Below are 22,413 nucleotides of genomic sequence, written 5' to 3' on the forward strand. Positions count from 1 at the left end.
ACCATAAGCTAAATTTATTATATATATCATATTAAGGTGTTATTTATTTATTTGTCTGTTTATTGTTTTACTGAAAAGCCAATGGTAGAATCTCCTTTGGAGCAGAACCACATGGCTACTTCTTGCCATTCTACTCTTTCAAAAGTATTCACCCAGTTCCCCGAAAACCTGAAAATTCAAGATCTAATGAATTTAATATCACTGCCTTTCCAACACTGTTTATATAAAATTCCTAAAGGATGTATTTTTCACCACTTGATTCATATGCTTGTTATTATGTAAATACAACCTAATATTTACGTATAGAATTATCTCTAGCTTTGTTTTTGCACTGTCCCTATCTACAACAGGTTTATTTCATGGAATTGAAAAGCTGGTACTTTTCTGTAACATAAAGTTCTAAACGATTACAAGAGTGACTCAGAAAATCTTCACTCTTGGGACAAGTGACCTCCGAAGGATGCATTTCTAAATAATATCTGAATGTTACTACTTGTTGTCACTTAAAGTGTAAAGCAACATGAACATTTTAAGCTAAAGACATGAGCTCTCCAAATTCCCCAGAATGGTACAATAGCTGTTGGTCTGTGAGTTCTCTCCAAGCCAACCACCCAAACATAGGAGAAAACGTACCTGCTGTGCTCATCTACACACAGCCCTCCATGGAGGCACGGCTGGCTGGCGCATTCATCACTATTGAGTTCACAGTGATCACCTACGAATCCAGGGGGACAGTCACAGAAATAAGCCCCCAGAGCATCCCGACAAGTTGCACCATTTCGGCAGGGCTGGGACCCACATTCATCAACTTCCATTTCACAGTTCACACCTTTTAAGAGAGTCAGCACAGAAAAAAGGAAAAGTTTTAGCACAGCATTCGTATTTTAGGTCTTTGCCAGTGCTTTATTTACCAAAGCTCTTGTCAAATGTTATGTTACCCAAAATAATTTTCCTCCTTAACTGTAATTGATACTAACTTTCTGGCATGCTTGTGGGAAGCTGCACAATGCAGAGCAGCTGTTCCTTACAAAGAACTGTTGCGTACAACAGCTTGTGGCTTTTTAGTCTGTTGAAACAAGTCATTTTTAGAACAAGTTATTGTTAGCTGCACTTTTGTTGGAAGGTTAAAAGGGACTGGTCAATGTTTTTAAATTATTTTTAAACAGTTAGTCCGGCATCATATAGAGAAGTGGGTAACAGCTCAAACTCCAAAGCCAAATGAGCTCGGTTGGGATCTTGGCACAGCCACTTAGCCATGTGACCTCGGGCAATTCCTTAACCTTTCCATATCTCAGTTTCTGCACTTGAAAAATGGGACCAATACTTGTAATTACCTCACAGGATTATTATTAAAATTACAATGTGCTTATGATAGTAGGTGGAACATATTAAATGTTGCTAGAGGAGAAAAAAAAACAATACTTGTTCCTTTTACATTTATTGTTCAAATACAATGCGCAATTATTTCCTTAAGTGCTCTTTCTGCATAGACTTTTTTTTTAATTTAAATTTTCTTTAGTGCTGTAAAATACTACTTTTAATTAGGAAATCAGTTTGTGATTTAAACTTAATATAATTAGTGGCATTTTTAGGAGCTACTTCATTTTAAGGTAATGTTACATAAAAAAAATCTGTATTTATTCCCCTCAAAATAGTAAGTGAAGATTATTGAGTAAGCAAAAGAAGTTTAAGGTTAACAAAAGTAGTCACATGGAGACAAATTACCCTACTGAATCTATCAAAATAATATCTGATATACAATAATCCAATTTGCATACGTTTTAAAAGACACAAAAGGGGGAATATCTATATTTACATATCTTTATTTCTATGCCTGTAAGCCAGGATAATAAATTATGTATTAAAATGATATTGAAGGATTTTCAAAGGACTCAGAAGTTGTTAGTAGTTTATGTGCCGCCTTTCCTGACAGAAAAAGCGGTAGAATATTCTAACACTGCTGACCATTTACAACTGTGACTAGATTCCATAAATATCTAAGTTGAAAAGGGAGGCCAGCATATTAAATTTGATTGTTTTTTGATAAGAAAAAAACTTAAAAATTAAGTTTTACATCAATAAAAATAGAAAGCTGTGGAACAGTATTTGTTGCATGGTAAATGGCTTGCAGTATTTGAGGCCTGGCTATTTCTTACCCAGTCTGGGAATGAGATCAATCATATCCGTTTTAGTTGGCATTAGTAAGGTGAAGGGAAAAAACGCTGAACTGGCTAGCAGAAGACCTATGGTTCTCATTCTCCCTCTGAAATGGCTTTTCAGTAATATTTTAGTATCTCTATTTCTGCCATGCAAAATAATATGATAATAGAGATCTCTATTTTCCAAGATTGTGTGTAAGGCAAAAACCATAAGTTCTTTAAAATATTTTTTCTTATAATTATTTTGTAACATATATAGCAATTCAAATGGTAATGGGTCAGTCTTCGGTAATTATAAGGTACAAAATTACCTCCCCTGAAATGACAATGATCAATCACAACTTTAAGCAGAGTGAACTGTGTCCACCTAGGAATGTTTGGTCATTATAGGTTCCCATAGTGCTCTCTGAGCAGAGGGCAACTGGCACTTACTCAACACCTGCCATATGCAGAGTCAAGGCATGGTGATTTCACATGCATTCTTGCATGTGTCCCATGCTCGTCAATGACTGCCTTTGTGCAATTCCTATCACTACATATTCCCGTTCTTGTCAATCCAGTTGTCCATAGTGCCTTTGCCCATGTGATATTAGACTATGTCCTTTGGTATTTTAGTCATCTATATTTGCTGGAAAATATTAACATATCAAGCCAAATCAGTGGTTTAGAACTTGTTAAAGCTTTTCTAAATTTTATTTTTTAACTCAAAATTCATATATTCATCTGATATACACCCAGATTACTTCCTAGTGCTTAAGAAATACATTATAAACCATTATTTTAAATTCTGAAGCTCCATTTACATGTTGTAGGTCAACTACTTTAGCTTTAAAGTGATCCTGATGTGTTTCATAGTTTAGATACAATTTCAATTCAGCTAGTTACTTTGGGGTAATTTATTTGTACTACTTGATATTACTTACCTATATGATTTTTATTGCAGCTTATCACTGCTGCTGATACAGACAAAAATGACTGGGTCAATGTCTGCTTGATGCCAAAATAGCCAGATGAAATGTGGTAAGTATAGTCAGTCATCCAGATGTCTTTGTATTTCCAGATGCTGGCTTCATAGATAAAACATCTGGATAACTAACTATGATTTGCATTTTTCATTTGGATACTTACTGTCAGTCACATGCTTACATCCATTAAATATACAAGTAATCAACCTTCAAAAATATACCTGAACTGTGTGGTCCATTCTATCTGGAAACACTCATTTTATGCCTAGTGTTAGTAAGTACAGCACCATGTTATTATAACTATATGTGGTAATAGAAATTGAATAGAGTCACAGTGAGTAGTATTTCTGTGGTTGATTGTCTAAGAAATAGAAAATTCATAATTGTAGAGTTCTTTCCCAAAAATCCACCCAGGAACCAAACCAATCTGTTGGAATTCATTAATAGTTAATAGTATGAAACAAGAAAATAGAAAGGGTATATTAAAAAAAAAATACAGGGCAAGGAGAACTCTGCACCAAAAGAAGAAAGTATAGGACAGGAAAAAAAAAATCCACTGACATCATTAGCTTTGGTAACTCAGTATAACGAATACTGTGTCAATATCCACAAAGGCATCCCTACATAAATATAGATGACCTAAGGTGTCAGATCATTAATTCCTGACAGTAAGGGGTAGTTTCACTCTAACTACTCAATTTGCATTAACTGTCAAAAGAAGTTCAGAAAGTTTCTCACAGCCAATTATTTAAGTAGTATCTGCAACAACCCTGTTTTCAAATAAGGTCACAGTCTGAGGTACTTCGACATAGGGTCTAGAACTTCAACAGAGGAATTTGTGTGTTGGGAGAGGTCAAAATTAAATCCTAACAGACTCCTGCTTGGTTTGTTTTTCTGTCACCATCTTGAAATTCTTAATAATTTTTGAACAAGGGGCCCCACATTTTTTATTTTGCAGCAGAACCCACAAATTATGGAGCCTTTCCGTGTATAAGCCCTTAATTCCCATTTAAGCTTTTTATAACTGATATACATAGAATGAGTTCTTTTTTTCCTGATCAAAACCTGATTGATACACAGACCCGAGATAAGAAAGATTTGAGTAGAATATTCAAATAAGCAGAACTGCTCAGTTTTTGGTCTACCTCAGGTGAGAGACAAGCAGAAAGTGAAAGATGTACCAAAAATGAAGGAGAAGCAGAAGTCCCAGACTCTTCAGCCTCACCCTTGGTGAGTTGGGAATTTGATACCACCCCAGATAAGTGTTGGGATCCCAGGAGAGAAGTTGTTTCCACTTCCTTTAAAGAACTTTGGAAAGACATCAGGACACACATAATTTCCAAGCCACCATAGTACATAATGATAGAGCAGAGAAAACTGTGTAGGACCTGGGTAGATGGAAATTAGATGGTTTTATAGAGAATGCTTATTGAAGCATGCAAGGCAAACAAATGCTTTCTCAAATGAGTCCAACAAGTATTTTTGTATCATGCTGAGTTAGGAAATTATAAAAACTGTACCTGCTATTATTATTTTCCTTCTTCCCCTTTTCCTTTGCCATTCATCATGGAAGAGTAGAGAGAACATGAATTTTGTAGACAGATGACTCAGGATTAGCTCTGCTCTGCCATTGCTAACACCAAGGTTGGATTATAGTAAATGCTCAGTGAATGGTAGGTATTACCTACAATCTATTTGTTCTTTCCTATTCCTTCTTCAATTCCTCAGGGTAGATAGGATAAAAAAAGTTTTTTTTGAAAAGTCTTTGGAAGCAAACATATTCCTGGAAGGGAATTTGGAATAGCTTCCAATTTCACTAAAACAAATATAGATGGCATACTATGAGTATAAGAGCTAGAGACTGGACAAATTTGGAGCAGCCACTATACTAAATATGATTTTTAAAAAAGGGCTACAATGGACATATAAGTAGCTAGTGAGCAATAGTAAATATATAGCCCAAATTAGGTAGTAAATATCTGAGGTAGATTAATTGACTTTAAATTACGAGAAAAGAGTAGACAATGAGGGGCTCTCCAGAACTGGAAATCTGCAAGGAAATAATTGCAAGTCAAGAACAAGAAGGTTCAGAGAACAATTCAGGCACATCAGTAGAATAGCTCTACTCTCTACAAAGTCCAGGCTCGTAAGGAGATATCAAGATAGAGAAGAAGCTTCGGACAGGATGAGTATAGAGAAGCCAGGTGGTTGATACTCTGCTAAAGATGAGGTAAGAATTCAACAGAAGCAAGGACACTGGAAGCTCTGGTTGTGGTGAGGACTTTGGCGGGAAAGCAGTTTGGGACGATGAGAGAGTCCAACTTGAAACTGCATCAGTGTATGGCTGTAGTAGAATAGAGATGCAGGTCACTGAAAATAGGAAGCTCAAGAAATGCGAAAAGTATGGTCCATAAAATTCTGCAATAGCTCCTAAGTGGATTTGGATAAAGTGAAAACTTCTCATTTTGACATCTAAACACCTTGGTAATACCTCTGGTTTCATATCACAACGCTATCATCATTCTATATGCCAGTCGTATCAGATCATTTTCTTTCTCTCAAACCCACCATATACCCCTACCTCCAAGAGTTTGGACACACTGATTCTCTCTCTCGAAGGTTTTTTCTTACTTGTCCATCTGATGAAGTCATCCTTTAAGACTTATGTTAAATGCCGCATCCTCAATGAAGTATATTCCCTGGTTTCCTTACTGGTTCCACCCTCTTGTGTTTTCATAGCATTTACAGCATTATATTTTATTATTTGTTACTTCCTTATCTCCAATAACTGCTTTAAGGACAAGGATCCTTCCTTATTATCAATAGTAATAGCTGAGACTCATCAAGAGCTTATTTCACATCAGGTATTGTGCTAAGCATTTTATGTACATTATTTGATTTTGTTTGATCTTCAAAAAATTATCCATGAGGTGTTATGAAACTGAGGCACAGAGAAGTTAAGAAACCTGATGCAGACCAAAAGGCTAGAAAGTGCTAGAGCCGGGATTAGATTACAGGCAGTCTGAATATTAGCCATGAGGCTACATCACAGCCCAGTGCTTTATGTTCTTCAAGGATCTATATCCTCAGTGTCTAGCAAACACCTGCCCCGTGACAGGTGTTTAGCACATTTTGCTGAACTGAACCAAATGTGAAGAAGTTGACTGGGAAAGAGCAGAAGTTATTGAGAATACTGGGAGTATCCTGGAGGTTAGGAAATAATGGCTTGTGAAGAAAAGAAAAGAGTAGTGTAAGCGGTAAGTGAATGATGAACCAGTGGTCTTTCAGGAGTAGGGGGGTTAGTTAGAGAAAGCTAACCTTCTCTCCTGGCCTTGAGAATCGAGAAAAAAAAAAAAAAATCTTTAAGGAGGGTTGCATAGAAAGTGGTTTCATCAGATAAATGCCAAATTCCAGCAAAGGCGAAGGAATTAAAGGCACTTTGGAAAAGATTAAAGTGTTGTGTTTACTTAACTTGTGTTTAAGAAAAGACTATGGATCTAGAAGCAGGTGACCATGCTAATGAGTATCAGGAAGTTTTTCCTGTGATATCTTCACATAAGCTATACATTAGCAGTCTGTAACTCTAGGCCACATTACTCTTCTGATTCCAACTATCATAGGATGTCTTCTCCAACTATTCCAACAGACATCATTCTACAATTCCAAATATAAACTCTCCTCAATCCACCCTCACTGATCCCCTACGCCCCTACCCCTTCCAAACGTCTCAGTGAATGGGATTATCTCTAAATCACCCAAGCCAGATTTCTAGGAGTTATCATCATCTTGTTTTTATTTCTCACATTCCAATTAGTCACCAAATCCTGCCATTTCCCCCACGGAAATGGATCCTAAGGGCCATCCCCATTGCTCCAACCTTATTCAGAGGCTCACCATCTCTCTTCTTGTCTTACTGCTACTGACGTCTCTCTTTCAAGTCATTCTCTACATTTCTGAGAGTGATCATTATAAAATACAAATTTGATTGTATCATTGTCTGTGCAAAATTTATAAATAGCTCCTCTTGTCTCCAGGATAAAGCCTTCGAATGTGGTAGAAGATTCAAAAAGCTGTGGACTTGATTGGTACCACCTCATGTCTTTGGGCTGCACATAGGGCTTCCCCCTGCTTGCCATGTCCCACTCCTCATTCCCACTTCCCCCCAGTTAATTCTAATTCGTTCTGAAAAACTGAGTTTGAGTATCACATGATGCGGGACACTATACTTAACTACTTATATCTGCCTTAGGTTCCACTCCACAGTTCTCTTATAATCCCCTGTAATATAAAAGTATGTATTACATTTTACCACAAATATTTATTTGTTCATTTTATCTACAAAACAATCAATGTGATTTTTTGTCTTTTAACACTGAGATCTACAGCATTTAGCACATATTCTTGAATATAAAAAATGCTCAAAAAAAAAAAAAAGGAAAATGCTCAATGAATTTTGAATGAATGATCCAGTCATAGCTATGGATTAATCCATCATCTGTCTCAGAAGGCAATCTGGTCTGCCAGGATGGAGGTCCTCATGCTTCTGCGAGCCTGGGCCCACTCTAAATCAAAAGCCATAAAGGTAAATTTATGGCTTTGGCAAGTGTTTAAAACGAAACATTGTTTCTGAATGATTGTGCCTTAAACTTCTGACCAGAATTTAGAGATTTTGCACCTCAATATGCATCTTTCAGCAATTAAAGATCAATGTTAACATTCTGTGCCACAAGATAGCGCACATCGTATGTTATCAGCCTGGAGCAGGTCTTGTCACTGATGTGCTTATCACTCATTACAGTGGGGAGAGAATGCACAATGTCATTGACAGACCACTCTAAACACCTTTCTCATTATCTGCAGAGCCCATGCTTTGGAAATAATTATACTCTAGCTTTTAGTTATCATCCTAAGTTTCGGAGTCCGCTCAATATATTTAATATCTAACAGGCCTCTATGCATAATATTTGCTTTCGAATAAGAATTATATACACTATTCCTGGGTTCTTTAAAGAATGATGCATGGTGTATTTATTACAACACTTATCAGTGCAAGTCTGAACCAAGTATCACTGCAAAGAGGTACTCTAGCACCACTTACCATTATAGCTCTAGATTTATACTACCTTTTCCTCCTCTATATCATAGCTATATTTTTAACATCCTAGAGTAAAGAGGCTGATGACTTCATGCTCTGATTAATAGTGTAAAACAAGCATAATATTGATTAGCAAGATACTATGAAAGATTAAAGGCAGATTTTTTATTTTCAGTGGGACCATCTTTGAGTTTTTACCCAGTAAGATTTCTAGCTTGTGCATTTAGATACACCTTTTCTAAGGACACCAAAAAGTAACAAATATCTTTTACAAAATAGTCACTTAAAGTAGACTTTATAAGCCTAGGATTCATCTCTGAAAGATGACTGAATTTTATCAATTTAAAGACTGCTCTTTTCTCTGTCATAGGTTTAAATCTAAGAATTATGATGCACTTCATAATCAATAGTGTCTTGGTGTTGTGTTATATATTAGTTGTAGATTTTTCCTCTCTTGATGTAGATGAAATCAAGGTAACTATCAGTGATTAATTCTGATGAAATATGAAAATTGGTTTATATTTTATATTATTTTATAGCATTTGCTTACTGTAGTTTATTATTATTTTTATTGGTATTATTAATATTTTATTATTATCACAAGAGTCCACTCCAGTGACCTGGCCTCTCTCTACCCATGGACCAGGGCTCCCTGGCCTCTCATTGGATGATCCCCATGTCAGCCTACCCACCTAGCCAAGGAAGGCAGTCATATTCCCATTAGATTGCCTTCAGGGGAACAGGTGCCTATAGCTAGGTTAGGGATGGAATTCCATGTTTGTTCCCTAAACTCCCACTCCAGGGAACTGGCATCTCTCAACTGGGGTCCTACTGCAATCTCTGGCTACCCGGAACTGTACTGCACAGCATGTGCAGTATGGTCTTCTCTCCAGGCCTTGGGCATCTGGAGCCCTTCAGGCCTGAGGTCTACGGCCCAGCCTCACACTCTGGATAGCCTCGTGGGTGGAGGGGGCCCCTCCCCCACAATACAATTTGATACTATGGCTACAAAGATGGCAACAGTCACTGCCCATTTGGACGTGCTGCCTGATGGGGACCCAGGCCTCTCCAGAAACCAGGGATCCCAGATGTCTCTCATTCCATGGCACCCTGGTCCCTCCCAGCAAGGCTTCAGAATTCCCAAGATATCTGGTTTGGGGTGATAGGGTCCCTTTGTGAAGATGCGCCTTAGACGTGTGCAGACGCCTGGTTTCCCACATAGAACACCATAGGGACCCAGCCTCTCCTGAACCGGTCCTCGCCTGGTTTAGGGACCGGAGCTGGACCAGATTCCTGCTTACTCCTGAGAACTGTGCCAGACCAGTATGTCCAGTGAGCTCTCCGGCACCAAGATCCCAGCAGCCAGTCCTCTCCAGGTACTAGGACTCCCTGGTGTCTCCAGATGGAAGATCCCCAGGCAAGCCTGCCCCACCTGGCCCTGGCAAGACGGTCAAATTCCCCCAGAACCGCCTTCAAGGGGAATAGTCAACATTGGGTTGTTTGTGACTTGGAATTAGGCAGATGCTTATTTACTGTAAGAGCCCCCTCCAGTGACCTGGCCTTTGCAGACCCAGGGCGGCTTCCAGATCCCGGACTTCCCTGAACCGCACCCTGGGCAAGCCCAGTACATACCCCTTCAGCAAGTCTTGAGCAGCTAGTACTCCTCCAGGACTGTGGAGCTAGGGTCTGGCGCCAACCACCTGCATATCCTCTTGGGTGCAGGGGTGCCCCAACCCTGTGAATCACTCTGAGGCGGTGGCCGCAAATTGGCGACAGTCCCCATCTGAACGTGCTGCCTGATACGGACCCAGGCCTCTCCAAGAACAACGGATCCCAGATGTCTTTTATTCCAGGGCATCCAGGTGCCACGAAGCAAGGCTTCAGAGTTCCTCACATAACTGGCTCCTGGATGTCAGGGTCCTTTCTGTAGGTGCAGGCCTGAACGTGGCCAGATGCCTGCCCTTCCCCCAAAGCCCAGAATAGGGACTGGCCTCCCCTGAACCGGTCCTGGCCCAGAACAGAAACTGGGATGGGCTGGACTCCCGCTTGCTCCGGAGCGCGGAGCGAGTCCCGCATGCGCAGTTAGCTCTCCGGGCCCAGAGACCGCAGCCACCACGCCGGCGTCCAGGGCTCCCCAGGCCCGTGCGCCCCGCCCGGCCAGGCAGTCAGGTCCCCGCACGCCTGCCTTTGGGGAAATAGGCGCCATTGGGTATGGTGGGGCCTGCAATTGGGGGGTTGCCTTGTGTCTCCACGACCCTCGAACTCTCCCCAGTCTCTGGGTACTGTTAATGGCAAGACACGCTCGTGCGCAGTATGTACTGTTTTCTTTATGAACTGATTTTATTATTTTGTCATTATAGATATGGAAATCTTTTTCGTTTCTACAGGATTTGCTTTCACAGAGAGACATAACTGGAATAACCTCAGCTTTCAATCTTAAAAAATTTGAATTGTGCTGGTTTTCTTAATCCTCATTATTTGTCCTCCCGTCTTCTCCTCCTACCGTCGGTGCGGGTTGAAGAATGTTCTTGACGCTACTGCAGTATTCTCATCTTTCTAGAAAAATCATGGAGGCTAGAACTAGTTCTAGGGATAGGAAGACTGGCTCCTGTTGGTCAGCCCTAAGCAGAGAAAAGGGAGGGGATTCTTGTGCTTTCTTGAATCTAATGATACTTTCAGGGGTACGGTTGTCTGTGGAAATATTAAATATTCTAGTTCCCCACGCCCTACTGCTTCTCCTAGCACTAACAAACTCACCCTTCCTTCCTTCTTCTCAAAGTCTCTTCCTCCCACTTTACTCCTATCATAAATATCGTAACATTTATGAAGGCGTTATTTGATTTTAAAATATTATATTCCTAATTAACATGCATGACTTCCTCAATCTACTGCCTATATTTAATATGTATGTGTATGTATATTTTTAATATATAAAACTGGTAAAATATATATGAAGTTTAATTCGGAGTAACCCATTTCCAAGTCTCCAAGATGCTATGTTTGTAAAACACTCTACTTTTATAAATGGTTTCTATCTTGCTTAATTTTGTGAGTTTCTTGGGAAGATAATGGGAAAATTGTAATATTTGCATTTTATGCTAAATATGCCAATGTTATACATTTCACACGTAATTATAATGTTTTAATCATAACAAATATCTTTCTTGTGTTTTTCTTCATTAGGAGAATTGTTATTCCTGAATATTTGAAATGTTATAATACTAATACATTCCTAAATCCTTTGTTTTATGATATGGCAGCTTCAGACAATAAATTCTTGCCTTCACATATCATAATTTTCCAGTTTAAACTTATAAATAGAGCGCAGAGATTATGACCTCAGTTAATTTATCCCTGAGTATGCTTCTAATATATTCAAAAAAGAAAGCAATTCAGTATAAGAATAGGATACCTGTAAAAAGTATGGGTAAATATTGTTAAATGCTAGCAGCAACATTTGAAGATATTAAATTAGTGACAACCAGCATTTTTGTGGCTTCTTATAGTTCAAAGAAAAACTTTCAGCAAGTCATTTCATTGTCACCATGACCCTGAGAGTTATGTATGTATGTTAGAATGAGGACGCAGAAGCTTAGAACTATTTATCAGTGTCAAACCACTAGAAACCACTAGAACACACCAAAGGTGGGACTGGAAGCCCTGTCTTCTGCTTTCAAATTCCGCAGTCTTCCCATTCCACCCATGCTTCATATTACTGCATATTTTTTAGCTCATCCCCTCCTCACTCAGACCTGCATACACACCCTGCTGATAGCTGGGAAGTCACTAGGAGTACTCAGAGTTTAAAATGGAGCATGCCATTCACATCTGCTAGCTAAACCACAAACCAGGTGTCAAAGCAAAGATGACAGAAGAGATATCCACCCCCCTTTTTTTTTTAAGATTTTATTTGACAGAGAGCAAGCACAAGCAGGGGGAACAGCAGGCAGAGGGAGAGGGAGAAGCAGACTCCCTGCTGAACAGAGAGCCCAACTTGGGGCTTGATCCCAGGACCCTGAGATCATGACCTGAGCTGAAGGCAGACGCTTAGCTGAGTCACCCAGGCGCCCTGACATTCACCCCTTTCTAAAACCTCTACAGTCCTTCCCCCCTTGCTATTCAGCTCATTATTACTCATACAATAATAATACTAACAAATGTCAGAGGACATAAGTTTCAGTTCAACATCCTGAAAGAAATGCGTTTTTGCTCTGCTCATAGGCCACTTGATCTATGAAGATCTTCCTGACCCTAAGCAGTGTCATCGGCTCCTTTCTTTTTTTTTTTTTTTAAAGATTTATTTATTCATTTGAGAGAGCGAGAATGAGAGAGAGTACATGAGAGGGGGGAGGGTCAGAGGGAGAAGCAGACTCCCTGCCGAGCAGGGAGCCCGATGCGGGACTCGATCCTGGGACTCCAGGATCATGACCTGAGCCGAAGGCAGTTGCTTAACCAACTGAGCCACCCAGGCGCCCACATCGGCTCCTTTCTTTGTGTTTCCTCAGCATTCTGTTCAGAGAGAGACTGTGAGTTTTGTTTGCACGCCTCCTCCCAGAATAAACTGTATTTGTCAGGCATAAATTTTGTCGTAGTCATCCTTATGTCTCCACGGTCTGGCACAATGTCCAGTGCCATGCAAGTATATCATAAATAATTGCCGAGTGAATAACATGTGTTATTTTGTTTACTCATTCAACAAACATTTGCCAAAGCCAGCAACTTCATTTCTTCATAAAAGTATTTCACAGGACTCCCGTTCTGAGCAAAAGCCTGAACAAGGTTTAGTTTTTTTATATGACACTACAAAAAAATGATCAATTTCATAGTTAAGAGCATACAGAAAAACAGTCGTTTTCCTTTGAACATGAAGATACAACCTGTGAAATTCATATATTCTTTTTTGGCTGGCATACATTACTTGCCTTTTGGGTGTGAAAGATATTTGCTATGGGCATATATATTAGATGGTGAGTGAAATGTGAGGTATTTTGGTTGATGCTCATAGAAACAATATTTAAATGTTCTTTAAACTCATGTTTTACATATTGCATATCTTTATGTAAATATGGACTATTAATAATTATTCCCAATAAATTTATTTAAGTTTATTAAATGGTTTATATATTAACTTTGTATTAACTTATGTATTAAGTTTATGGAAAAACTTTAATCAATAAATCAGTAATCAGTAAATCAGTAATCAGTAAAAAACTTTCATAATGATGGTAATCATAATGATAATAACAATTTTTCTCATGAAATAAGCTTAGATTTTATAATATATAATACTTTTATTTCCCCAAATTATGTTCATGACCATTAAATTATCTGGATGATCTGTCAGAGAAAAATGATATTAGAAAAGTGATGTAGTTGATCAAAAATATATTTAGAAAAGATGGAGCATTAAGCCTAGATTCAAATCTCCACATTGACTGAAATTCAAATTATGCTGTTGACAAATGCCACTGTAATGGCAGCGTCAGAGTTAGTGACATCATACCTGTTAGTCTTATTCATCAGAATGGATGAGGACTATTGGAGAAGGCACAGAAAGGAACATAAAAAAAAATTTTTTTTAAAGATTTTTATTTATTTGATAGAGAGAGACACAGGGAGAGAGGGAACACAAGCAGGGGGAGTGGGAGAGGGAGAAGCAGGTCTCCCGTCAAGCAGGGAGCCCGATGCGGGGCTCGATCCCAGGACCCTGGGATCATGACCTGAGCCGAAGGCAAATGCTTAACCGACTGAGCCACCCAGGCACCCCCTGAGTGAGGTTTAGAACTGATGATGAGAGATGAATTTTTAGCCTCCCATTTTGTTTTTTTAAAATATTTATTTATTTATTTGAGAGCAAGAGAGCACAAGCAGGGGGAGGGGCAGAGGGAGAGGGAGAAGCAGGCTCCCCACTGAGCAGGGAGCCCGATGTTGGGCTCGATCCCAGGACCCTGGGATCATGACCTGAGCCGAAGGCAGACGCTTAACGACTGAGCCACCCAGGCGCCCCAACATAAAAAATTTTAAAGGAAGAAGGTCTGATAGGAAATTATAAATGAGTAACCATGTAATGCAGAGAGATAGAATAAATTTCAGGTGTGCATGTGAAAGACCATATGACAATGGGGTTGATATAAACTAGTAAGGAAAACCACACTTCCTCAACTATTCTAAGGATAGACCTGTCCTGCATAATCTAGACCTCCCACCAGAGGGCAATAGACAGCAGGTCAGGAAAGGTATGCTCACATTTTGTTTGCATGATCCATGATCCTTCTGTGTTAATTCTTATCTTAAATTATAAAGGAGGAAAAAAGGTGTTGTTGTTAAAACTTGGTACTTTTCTTTTGCTTTTTCCCATTTAATAATAGTCCATTGACTTGGATTATTGTATTACTGCGCACCTCGTTCTACCTTAACCACCCACTTCAGTATATCGTCAACATAACAAGGAGAGTGATTTTCTTAAAATGTAAGTCATATCATTTCAGTCCTCTGCTCAAAACTATCCAACAACTTCCCATCTTATTAAGAGCAAAAGGCAAAGTCCTTAATGGTGCACAAGCCCCAATAGTCCTATTATGTCTCTTTCTCCTTGTTCACTCCACTCCAGTCACATCATCTTCATTGCTGCTTCTCAAACATTCTAGTACCGTTGACCTCAGGGCCTTTGCATCTGCTGTTCCTCTGCCTGGAATGCTTTCCACAAGACATTTGCCTCATTCCCTTCCTTACCTCTGTAGAACTTTATTCATGTGTCGCCTTCTAAGTAAGCCCTTCCCTGTTCATTCAACTTAAATTCCTAATTCCCCCTTTTTGTTTTACTTTTGCTTTTCTCCACTGTATTTATCACCACTTAAGCTACTATATATTTTATTTATTACTTATTTTATACATGTCTGTCTCTTCCCTCTAGATTGTAAGAGGACTTTTTCATCACTTTTCTTTATTCTTATAGTTACAAAACCTATAATAATGCCTAGCTCAGTATATATACATACATGAGTGTGTTTGTGTTTTGACAAAAGTAACAACTGAATGAATTCAACAGATACTTATTTTTATTCATATCATTTATCCAGAACTGTTACTATCAATAAATACTACACACACACACACACACACACACACACTACTTTGTGTTGTCACATGAAAATCCACATAATTGTCTACAGCAGTGGTTTCTCGAAGTGTGGTCCCCACACTAGCAGCATCAGCATCAGTATCATATGGGAACTTGTTATCAATGCACAGACCCCACCAGAAATCTACTAAATCAGAAATTTTATTTTAATAAGCTCTCTGGGTGAGTCTGATGCATGCTAAACTTTGAGAACCACTGACAGAGATAAGTTTATTAAGTTGGAAATGGAAATTGAACTTTTAATGCATTCTTATTTTGCATATTAGAGATTGCAAGTTTTTCTTGGGTACAGTTAAGTTTGGGAATATTCTGGCTTTAATAAATGACAAGTGAGTCTTCTTCTTAGTGAGCCCTACACCTACCTTCCCCTTCATCCCTACAGTCAGTCTTCCAGGCCAGGTCCTAATGTCTTACCCCTGGTATTGTAGTGGCTTTCTAACTAACTAGTCACTAACTAGTCTAACTAGTATCCATACGCTAACACATTTTCTTGACTATAAAATGAATTTTTTTCATATGTTTCCATTTCTGAAATAAAGATGCATCTTACAGTCAATAAGTAAATTTGATGAAGTGGGTTTTTTTTTCTTATTTTCCACAAGATTGTTTTTATACCAAAGACCTATTTTATAGTGGCAGAAATAAGATCTTTTCCTATAGTGTTTTGCTTCATCATGCATCTGATTGCCCTTTTCCTGCCCTCTTGTTGGCCCCATTTTTCTCATACTTCAGGCATCTTAGTGTGAAAAACGTTCATTCGTCAATCTGCTAATTTTAAGAAAGACCTCAGTGAAAGAATGATGCATCGCATAAACTTGAACTCAAAGCAGTCACATGCTCAAGGCTAATATTCTTTTCATTAAAAAAGTTTGCAGCTGTTTATTTTCAGCTTAAAATGGAGTTTTTGCTTATGCCTGGCATATTCTCACCAGCATCTTCAGTGGCTCTCTCTGAGCCTATTTCTGTAGTTCATGAATCACCACTTAGGAAGCCCAGCGGAGTGCACAGAGCAGGATTCCCGCAGTGTGAACCCTCTCTCCATGTGCTACCGCTCTTTTTCCTCTCCTACCTCTCTCTCTTTTAAAATTTATTACATTTTCTTACTTTGCTGCTCTGAGGAGCACAGGCTTTTTCCTGTAAGCTAGGTTCTTTATGAGCCTCTAAATTTGGATGTAGCACACAGCAGCTAGGTTATTGTAATAGCTTCCAGGATTCATTGGGAGGTCTAGGTTGAGCCAGAGTATCTCAGTGTCCATGCTGATTACTAATAGTCTTTTTCTTCCCTTCCCAGCTCCGGCTTTTCCCTTGGTCCTATCGACCTTCTTTGGATTTCTCATTAATTGGCCTTGGTCCTATAGACTTTCTTTGGGTTTCTCATTAATTACCACAAATATGGTAGCCAGGGGATGGCACTGAGGTAAGCAAGCCTCCTTGTGGGTCCGGATGATGGGATATTGCAAGAAAAGTTTCTAAATTAAGTTCACATAAACCCGATTTCTGCCTCCCAGCCCTAGCTACACCTTAGAATCGTCAATTAAATTTGACTCTCTGAAGGTGGAGTTTGAGCATCTCTGTTTCATATCTCTCTGGGTAATGACTAATGTCTAGTCAGGGCTGGGAACCACTGATGAGCTCCCAGAATGTGGGCTATTTTACTTGTGTAGATTGGTGATCAAGCCTAAAATTGCACCTTTGTGTCCAAATAAGCCTAACTAGCTAATAACAGACATGATTCTTACCGCCTGATGAGTGTCATTTAAACTCTGTCTGTAAGCAAGTTATATTTATGTCAGCAGAGCTAAAAAATAAAATTTAGCTGATTTCTTAGAAAACAAGAGAAGAACATAGTCAAATAGGGAACAACTCTATTATACCAGGGTTTGAGCAAGGGAAGTGTCCTCACTGTGGGCTTTGAGCTAACGTTATAGTGAGAAAAAGACATTGGTTTTCATTCGGCCCAGCAGGGATACGATATATCCACAGTATCAATTAATTCATTGTAGAGTAAAGTACCTTATTATGGAGGTACTTTACTACATTTGGAATATGCCCTTGACATCTTTTTTGCCTAAATTTATACCACTGAAAGGATTCATTATAATCCAGTTCATTGAAATGTAAAAAAATAAAAACACATGCATTGTAAAACATCATTTTTCAAGCTGTGTTTTGCAATTAGAAGACTATTTCAGAACACTAGCAAAAATGGCTGAAACATTTCTCTGATGTCATGTCTGTTTCTTTTAGTCACCATTCACAATATTGTACTACCAGCAGGAAATAGAAGATACTATCTTAATAAACCATAGTGGTTGTTAAATGTGTCCATTATGGTGGGGGGTGGGAGGGATGGGGTGGCTGGGTGATAGACATTGGGGAGGGTATGTGCTATGGTGAGTGCTGTGAATTGTGTAAGACTGTTGAATCACAGACCTGTACCTCTGAAACAAGTAATACATTATATGTTAAAAAAAAAAAAGATAGTAGGAAGGGAGAAATGAAGGGGGAGACAAACCATGAGAGACTATGGACTCTGAGAAACACACTGAGGGTTCTAGAGGGGAGGGGGGTAGGATGATGGGTTAGCCTGGTGATGGGTATTAAAGAGGGCACGTATTGAATGGAACACCGGGTGTTACACGCAAACAATGAATCATGGAACACTACATCAAAAACTAATGATGTAATGTATGGTGATTAACATAATAAAAAAAACAAAAAAGTAAAATATAAATAAATAAATAAATAAATAAATAAATAATGTGTCCATTATAAACAAAAGCAATCCCACACCAGCCCCACAAAAATTTATTTCTTATTTTTACTCAAAAATTTTAAAAACTGAAATTGAATTGCTGTTGAGAGCAATGGACATGATGATTTTAAACAATGGACATGATGATTGGGCATATAAATAAGGAGATTTTCATGTGTAAGTACTATTTCATAAGCCCCTTCACTGTTCCTTATAACTTTTAGCTTAGTATTGGTAATTAAAGGCAACCAATAAAATAATTTTCATCCTAACACATCATTCTACCATCATAATGTATACATGGAGAAGGTAAACTCTAATATCTGTTTACCTCAGGTTCATTACCACAAAGGGTGCCCAGAAATATATGGAAGAATTTAGGCAATTAGAACAATTCAGAAACAGTTTATTAAGCACCCATTATTCACTATGCTGGGCACCTTGGGAATAGTGCCTCTTCATAATACAATGAATGACATATAACAAATACCCCCAAAATATTGATGAATTAAAGAATAAATATAAGACATGACTTCTGTCCTTTAGGAACTAATACTTCAGTGGGAGGAGACAAAAACACAGATATCTGAAGAATAGGACAGAGTTCTTTAATGGAGGGGCAAACCACTAGGGAAGTAATAAATAATTACTATAGCAGCTTAGAAGTATTATTTCAGCAGATAAATCCGAAATGCTTCTTGAGTTAAGCGAGAGGTGAACAAAGTACTGAAAGTACAGAACTTCACAGAGTAGAATTGAATTGAGGAAGGACATCCCAGAGGGAGGCAAATCACTTGAATAAAAAATGAAAACAGTTCAGGGAAAGGAAATACTTTGGTGGAAGGGGTTGTGGAGATATGACTAATATGTAAGGGGGTTTTCAATGAGAAGTTAAAATTTTTCTGTGTGGTAGGAAGCTCTCAAGATTCTTCAGAAGGAATGGCACAGTCAGATCTATTTTAGAGGGATTATTTCAGAGGCACTGTTCAGAACAACTTGAAGAAGGTAGAGGCTGGAGGTTTAGGAGGTTGTATTGTAAGTATGCACAAGATGATGAGGACATGAGCCAAGGCACCAGTAAGAGAGTGGAGGAGCTCAATTTGGAAGACATCTTGCTTGTCCAAATAGATGTTGAAGATTGGTTGTTGGTGATTGGTTGTTGGTGAGGATTGAGGGAAAGGGAGCAAATTTCATGTCAGAACAACTAGGGATATAGCTATTTTATAAAAGAGATATTTCCAGAACGTGTAATATTAGCAAGATGATATTGGAGGGTTCTGGTATAAATTTTGAAGAGAGGTACTTTCCAAATAATTATGTTGCTTAACATACTCGGGAAAAGAATGACAAGACAAAGAAGTAAGTGTGAAAGGGTTGAGAGCAGAAGGTAAGTTGAAAGCCAGATACCACAAGAGGTTACAAAAGTGGCAAGAGATCAGGGAAAAGTGGCATTAAAATGTGAATAATGTCACATAGATGTGAGTCAGGAAGCACAGGAAAGTGGTGAGCAGGTTAGAATGAATGAATGAATGTGAGAAAGCATAGAATACATGAGTTGCCCCCTTACTGTAGAGAATCCAAAGAGTAAAACAGTGCAAGAAAGATGGGCCCCATGAAGAAATGATCTAACTGGGTAACCGATTCAGGAGGATGGGGAGCATAGACACTGAGCACGAGGATAATAAATAGCATGTACCCTTTTAGTGAATGAATGGTCAACTTGTTACTCTGTACTAAAGTACCATGTCAATAGAAACTTGGTGAATAGATAGGAGGTACTACTATTTGCTATTTCCAAGAAATTAAAGTGACTTCTTTATTTTAAAAAGTGACTTCTTTATTAATAAAATTGTGGTTTATCTTATTTACCATGCTCCATCAGCCTTGCTATCATTAGTCTGTTGCTTGCACTTTGGAACCCACTAAGGTCTGTCCATTCCATGTCTCTCCTTCCCAGGAGGCTGCAGTGGCAGGCATTGGGCGTTCGCAGGCACACTTTAGCTAAGACAAAAGGCATCTTCTCATGAGGAAACTTGAAGGGCCCTGACCTGGAAAGTGAGGCCCCATAGAGCCCACTAATTCTAGACGGAATCTAAGATTTAAATAATATAAAGGCTCCATTTAAAACAACAACAGTGACAGTTGGCAAACATTTAGGCTCTGTGGATTTAGTGGTTTAGGAAGCTTTCTATCTAGTGATTAATTCCTGCCAAGACCATTTTCATAAGCAATTGGATGAGACCTAAAGAGTCACCTCTGCTTCTGTCATATTAAAAAAACGGAAAGCTAAATACATCCTCTGGTCTTCAAATGTGATAACACTTACCAGAATAATCGTGGGGACAAATACAAGTGTATCTTCCTATCTCATTGAGGCATGTAGCTTCATTCTTACAGGGATCTGAGACACACTCATCCACTTCCAGGTCACAGTGCCTGCCTTGATATCCTGGGACACAGAAGCAGAAATAGCCATTGATTCCATCCTGGCACATGGCCCCATTGTGGCAAGGGCTCGAAGCACACTCATCAAGATCCTTTTCACAGAACCTTCCAGCATATCCATCAGGGCAGATGCAGACAGGGTGAACAGGGTCCTGATGGCAGATACCTCCGTGTTGGCAGGCGTTTGTGCCGCAGAAAACAATAGCAGTTTCACAGGTTGTCCCACTAAAACCAGGAGGACATTTGCAGAGAAAGCTCCTTCCTCCAGGGGTGTTCACGCAAGTGGCATTTCTTTGACAGGGATTGGAGAAGCATGGATCTCTCATGTTGTCACAGTCTTTGTCCAAATTAATGGCCACGTCTGAACAATGGCAGTTGTTGTCTTCTGAATAATCATTGCATGTAGAATTGTTTTGGCAAGAATTTGAGAGGCACGTGGTGTCATTTTTATTGCAAAAGGAACCTACAAGGAAATAAAAAATATCAAGATGAAGTTTACAAATAAATGGCTAAGGATAAAATTAAAGATCTTTCTGCTCCTATGCCATCTCAAACTCATTAATGAAATACAGTTGGTTGCATTCTTTTGATGCGCTTTATCAAATGATGTCTAATGATGAGGTTTTTCATTAATGATGATTTGTCAAATCTTTTCATGTAGTTGCTAATAAGAAACAAAAATAGCTGGTTTGAGATTCTTTGCTTCTCCACTTCCCTTTCTCAGGGCCAAGTGCCACTGAGCAATGGGGTGAATTGAAGCAACTGTTAAATTGTCCTATACACATACATTTTTGAAATTCACATTCTCTCATGGAGGATTTTGGAGTATACTGGGAAATGAGATAACAAAATTGTCTCTGAATATAGTCTAACTGAAACTAATATTTAAGTGAATGTTATAACTTGGTTTATAACTGCCTTATCACAATTACCATTTATGTTCTTTAAAAAAAGCATAGAAAAATGAAAATATTAAAATAAAATACCAACTATTTGTTGAAGCTCTACTCTTTGTACCAGGCTTGCCAGGTATTTCACATATATTATTTCTAATCCTCACAGCAACACAGTGTTATTATGTACATCTTACAGATGACAAATTAAATCCCTCTGCAAGGAAATAGATGTAGTAAAGTTTATGGAATTTGTTTTTCTAAAAGCATCTCTGTTCTAGCGGATACATTTTTGAAATTCTAATTGGAATAATAACCAACAGAAAAACAATAATTCTTTAATTTTTTGCCAACTGAAAAGTTTGCAAATTATATTCGCAAAACTCTTTGGATATTTGTATGTATGGAAGTCTTCCCCAAATATATATACATTATGATCGCAGCATTGTTATTTTCTTAGTCATGTATACGGAGAAGCGTTATGATTTGTCAGCTCAATTGTATTATCCCACAAAACACTGTCTTGCGGGTGGATTCATCTACTGTATCATTCTCTTATTTTTATTTCCTTTCTCACAATATTGCTCACAAACATAGTAGCGGGCCACAGTACAGGCTTGTAATAAAAAAAAAAAGGTACAAAATGGAGAGTTTGCTCTTAGGACATGAGACATAAATCAACTATTGTCAGAAGAAAACAGTGTATAAACTTTGAGAAATATGTCATGGTAAATCTTTTCCCTCTTCCTGTAAAAAAAAGAGGTGGTTCTCATAACTCGGTGTGGCCACCAACAGGGTGATGGGAAGATACTGAAAATAAATGACTAATTGGTGCATCATACAAGAGTGAGAACATTTTCATAATTATCTTCTATGGAGTCTTCCTGGCAGCCAACAATTTTCCTCTAGTGCCTACACATAGAAAGTTAACATATGCTTCTATATTATCAGGAGGGTTGA

At 38.5% G+C, this 22,413-nt stretch overlaps 1 protein-coding gene across 3 annotated transcripts in view; it reads right to left on the minus strand.

Annotated features, from left to right (window-relative positions):
• CRB1 (crumbs cell polarity complex component 1) overlaps positions 1 to 21,015 on the minus strand; it is a 150,881-nt gene extending 129,866 nt beyond the window's left edge. For 2 of the 3 annotated variants that reach the window (XM_021682497.1, XM_021682495.1), the window contains exons 1-2: positions 20,442 to 21,015; positions 634 to 829 (exon numbers count right to left, since the gene is read on the minus strand). In XM_021682497.1, the coding sequence (XP_021538172.1) occupies positions 634 to 829; positions 20,442 to 20,886 (641 nt within the window). In that variant the 5' untranslated portion in view covers positions 20,887 to 21,015. The remainder of the gene's footprint in view (positions 1 to 633; positions 830 to 20,441) is intronic. The other variant, XM_021682496.1, reaches the window with a different exon arrangement.
• Between the last annotated feature and the right edge of the window lie 1,398 nt (positions 21,016 to 22,413).

Source organism: Neomonachus schauinslandi, chromosome 6 (assembly GCF_002201575.2).
Source record: "Neomonachus schauinslandi chromosome 6, ASM220157v2, whole genome shotgun sequence".
Classification (NCBI taxonomy): domain Eukaryota; kingdom Metazoa; phylum Chordata; class Mammalia; order Carnivora; family Phocidae; genus Neomonachus; species Neomonachus schauinslandi.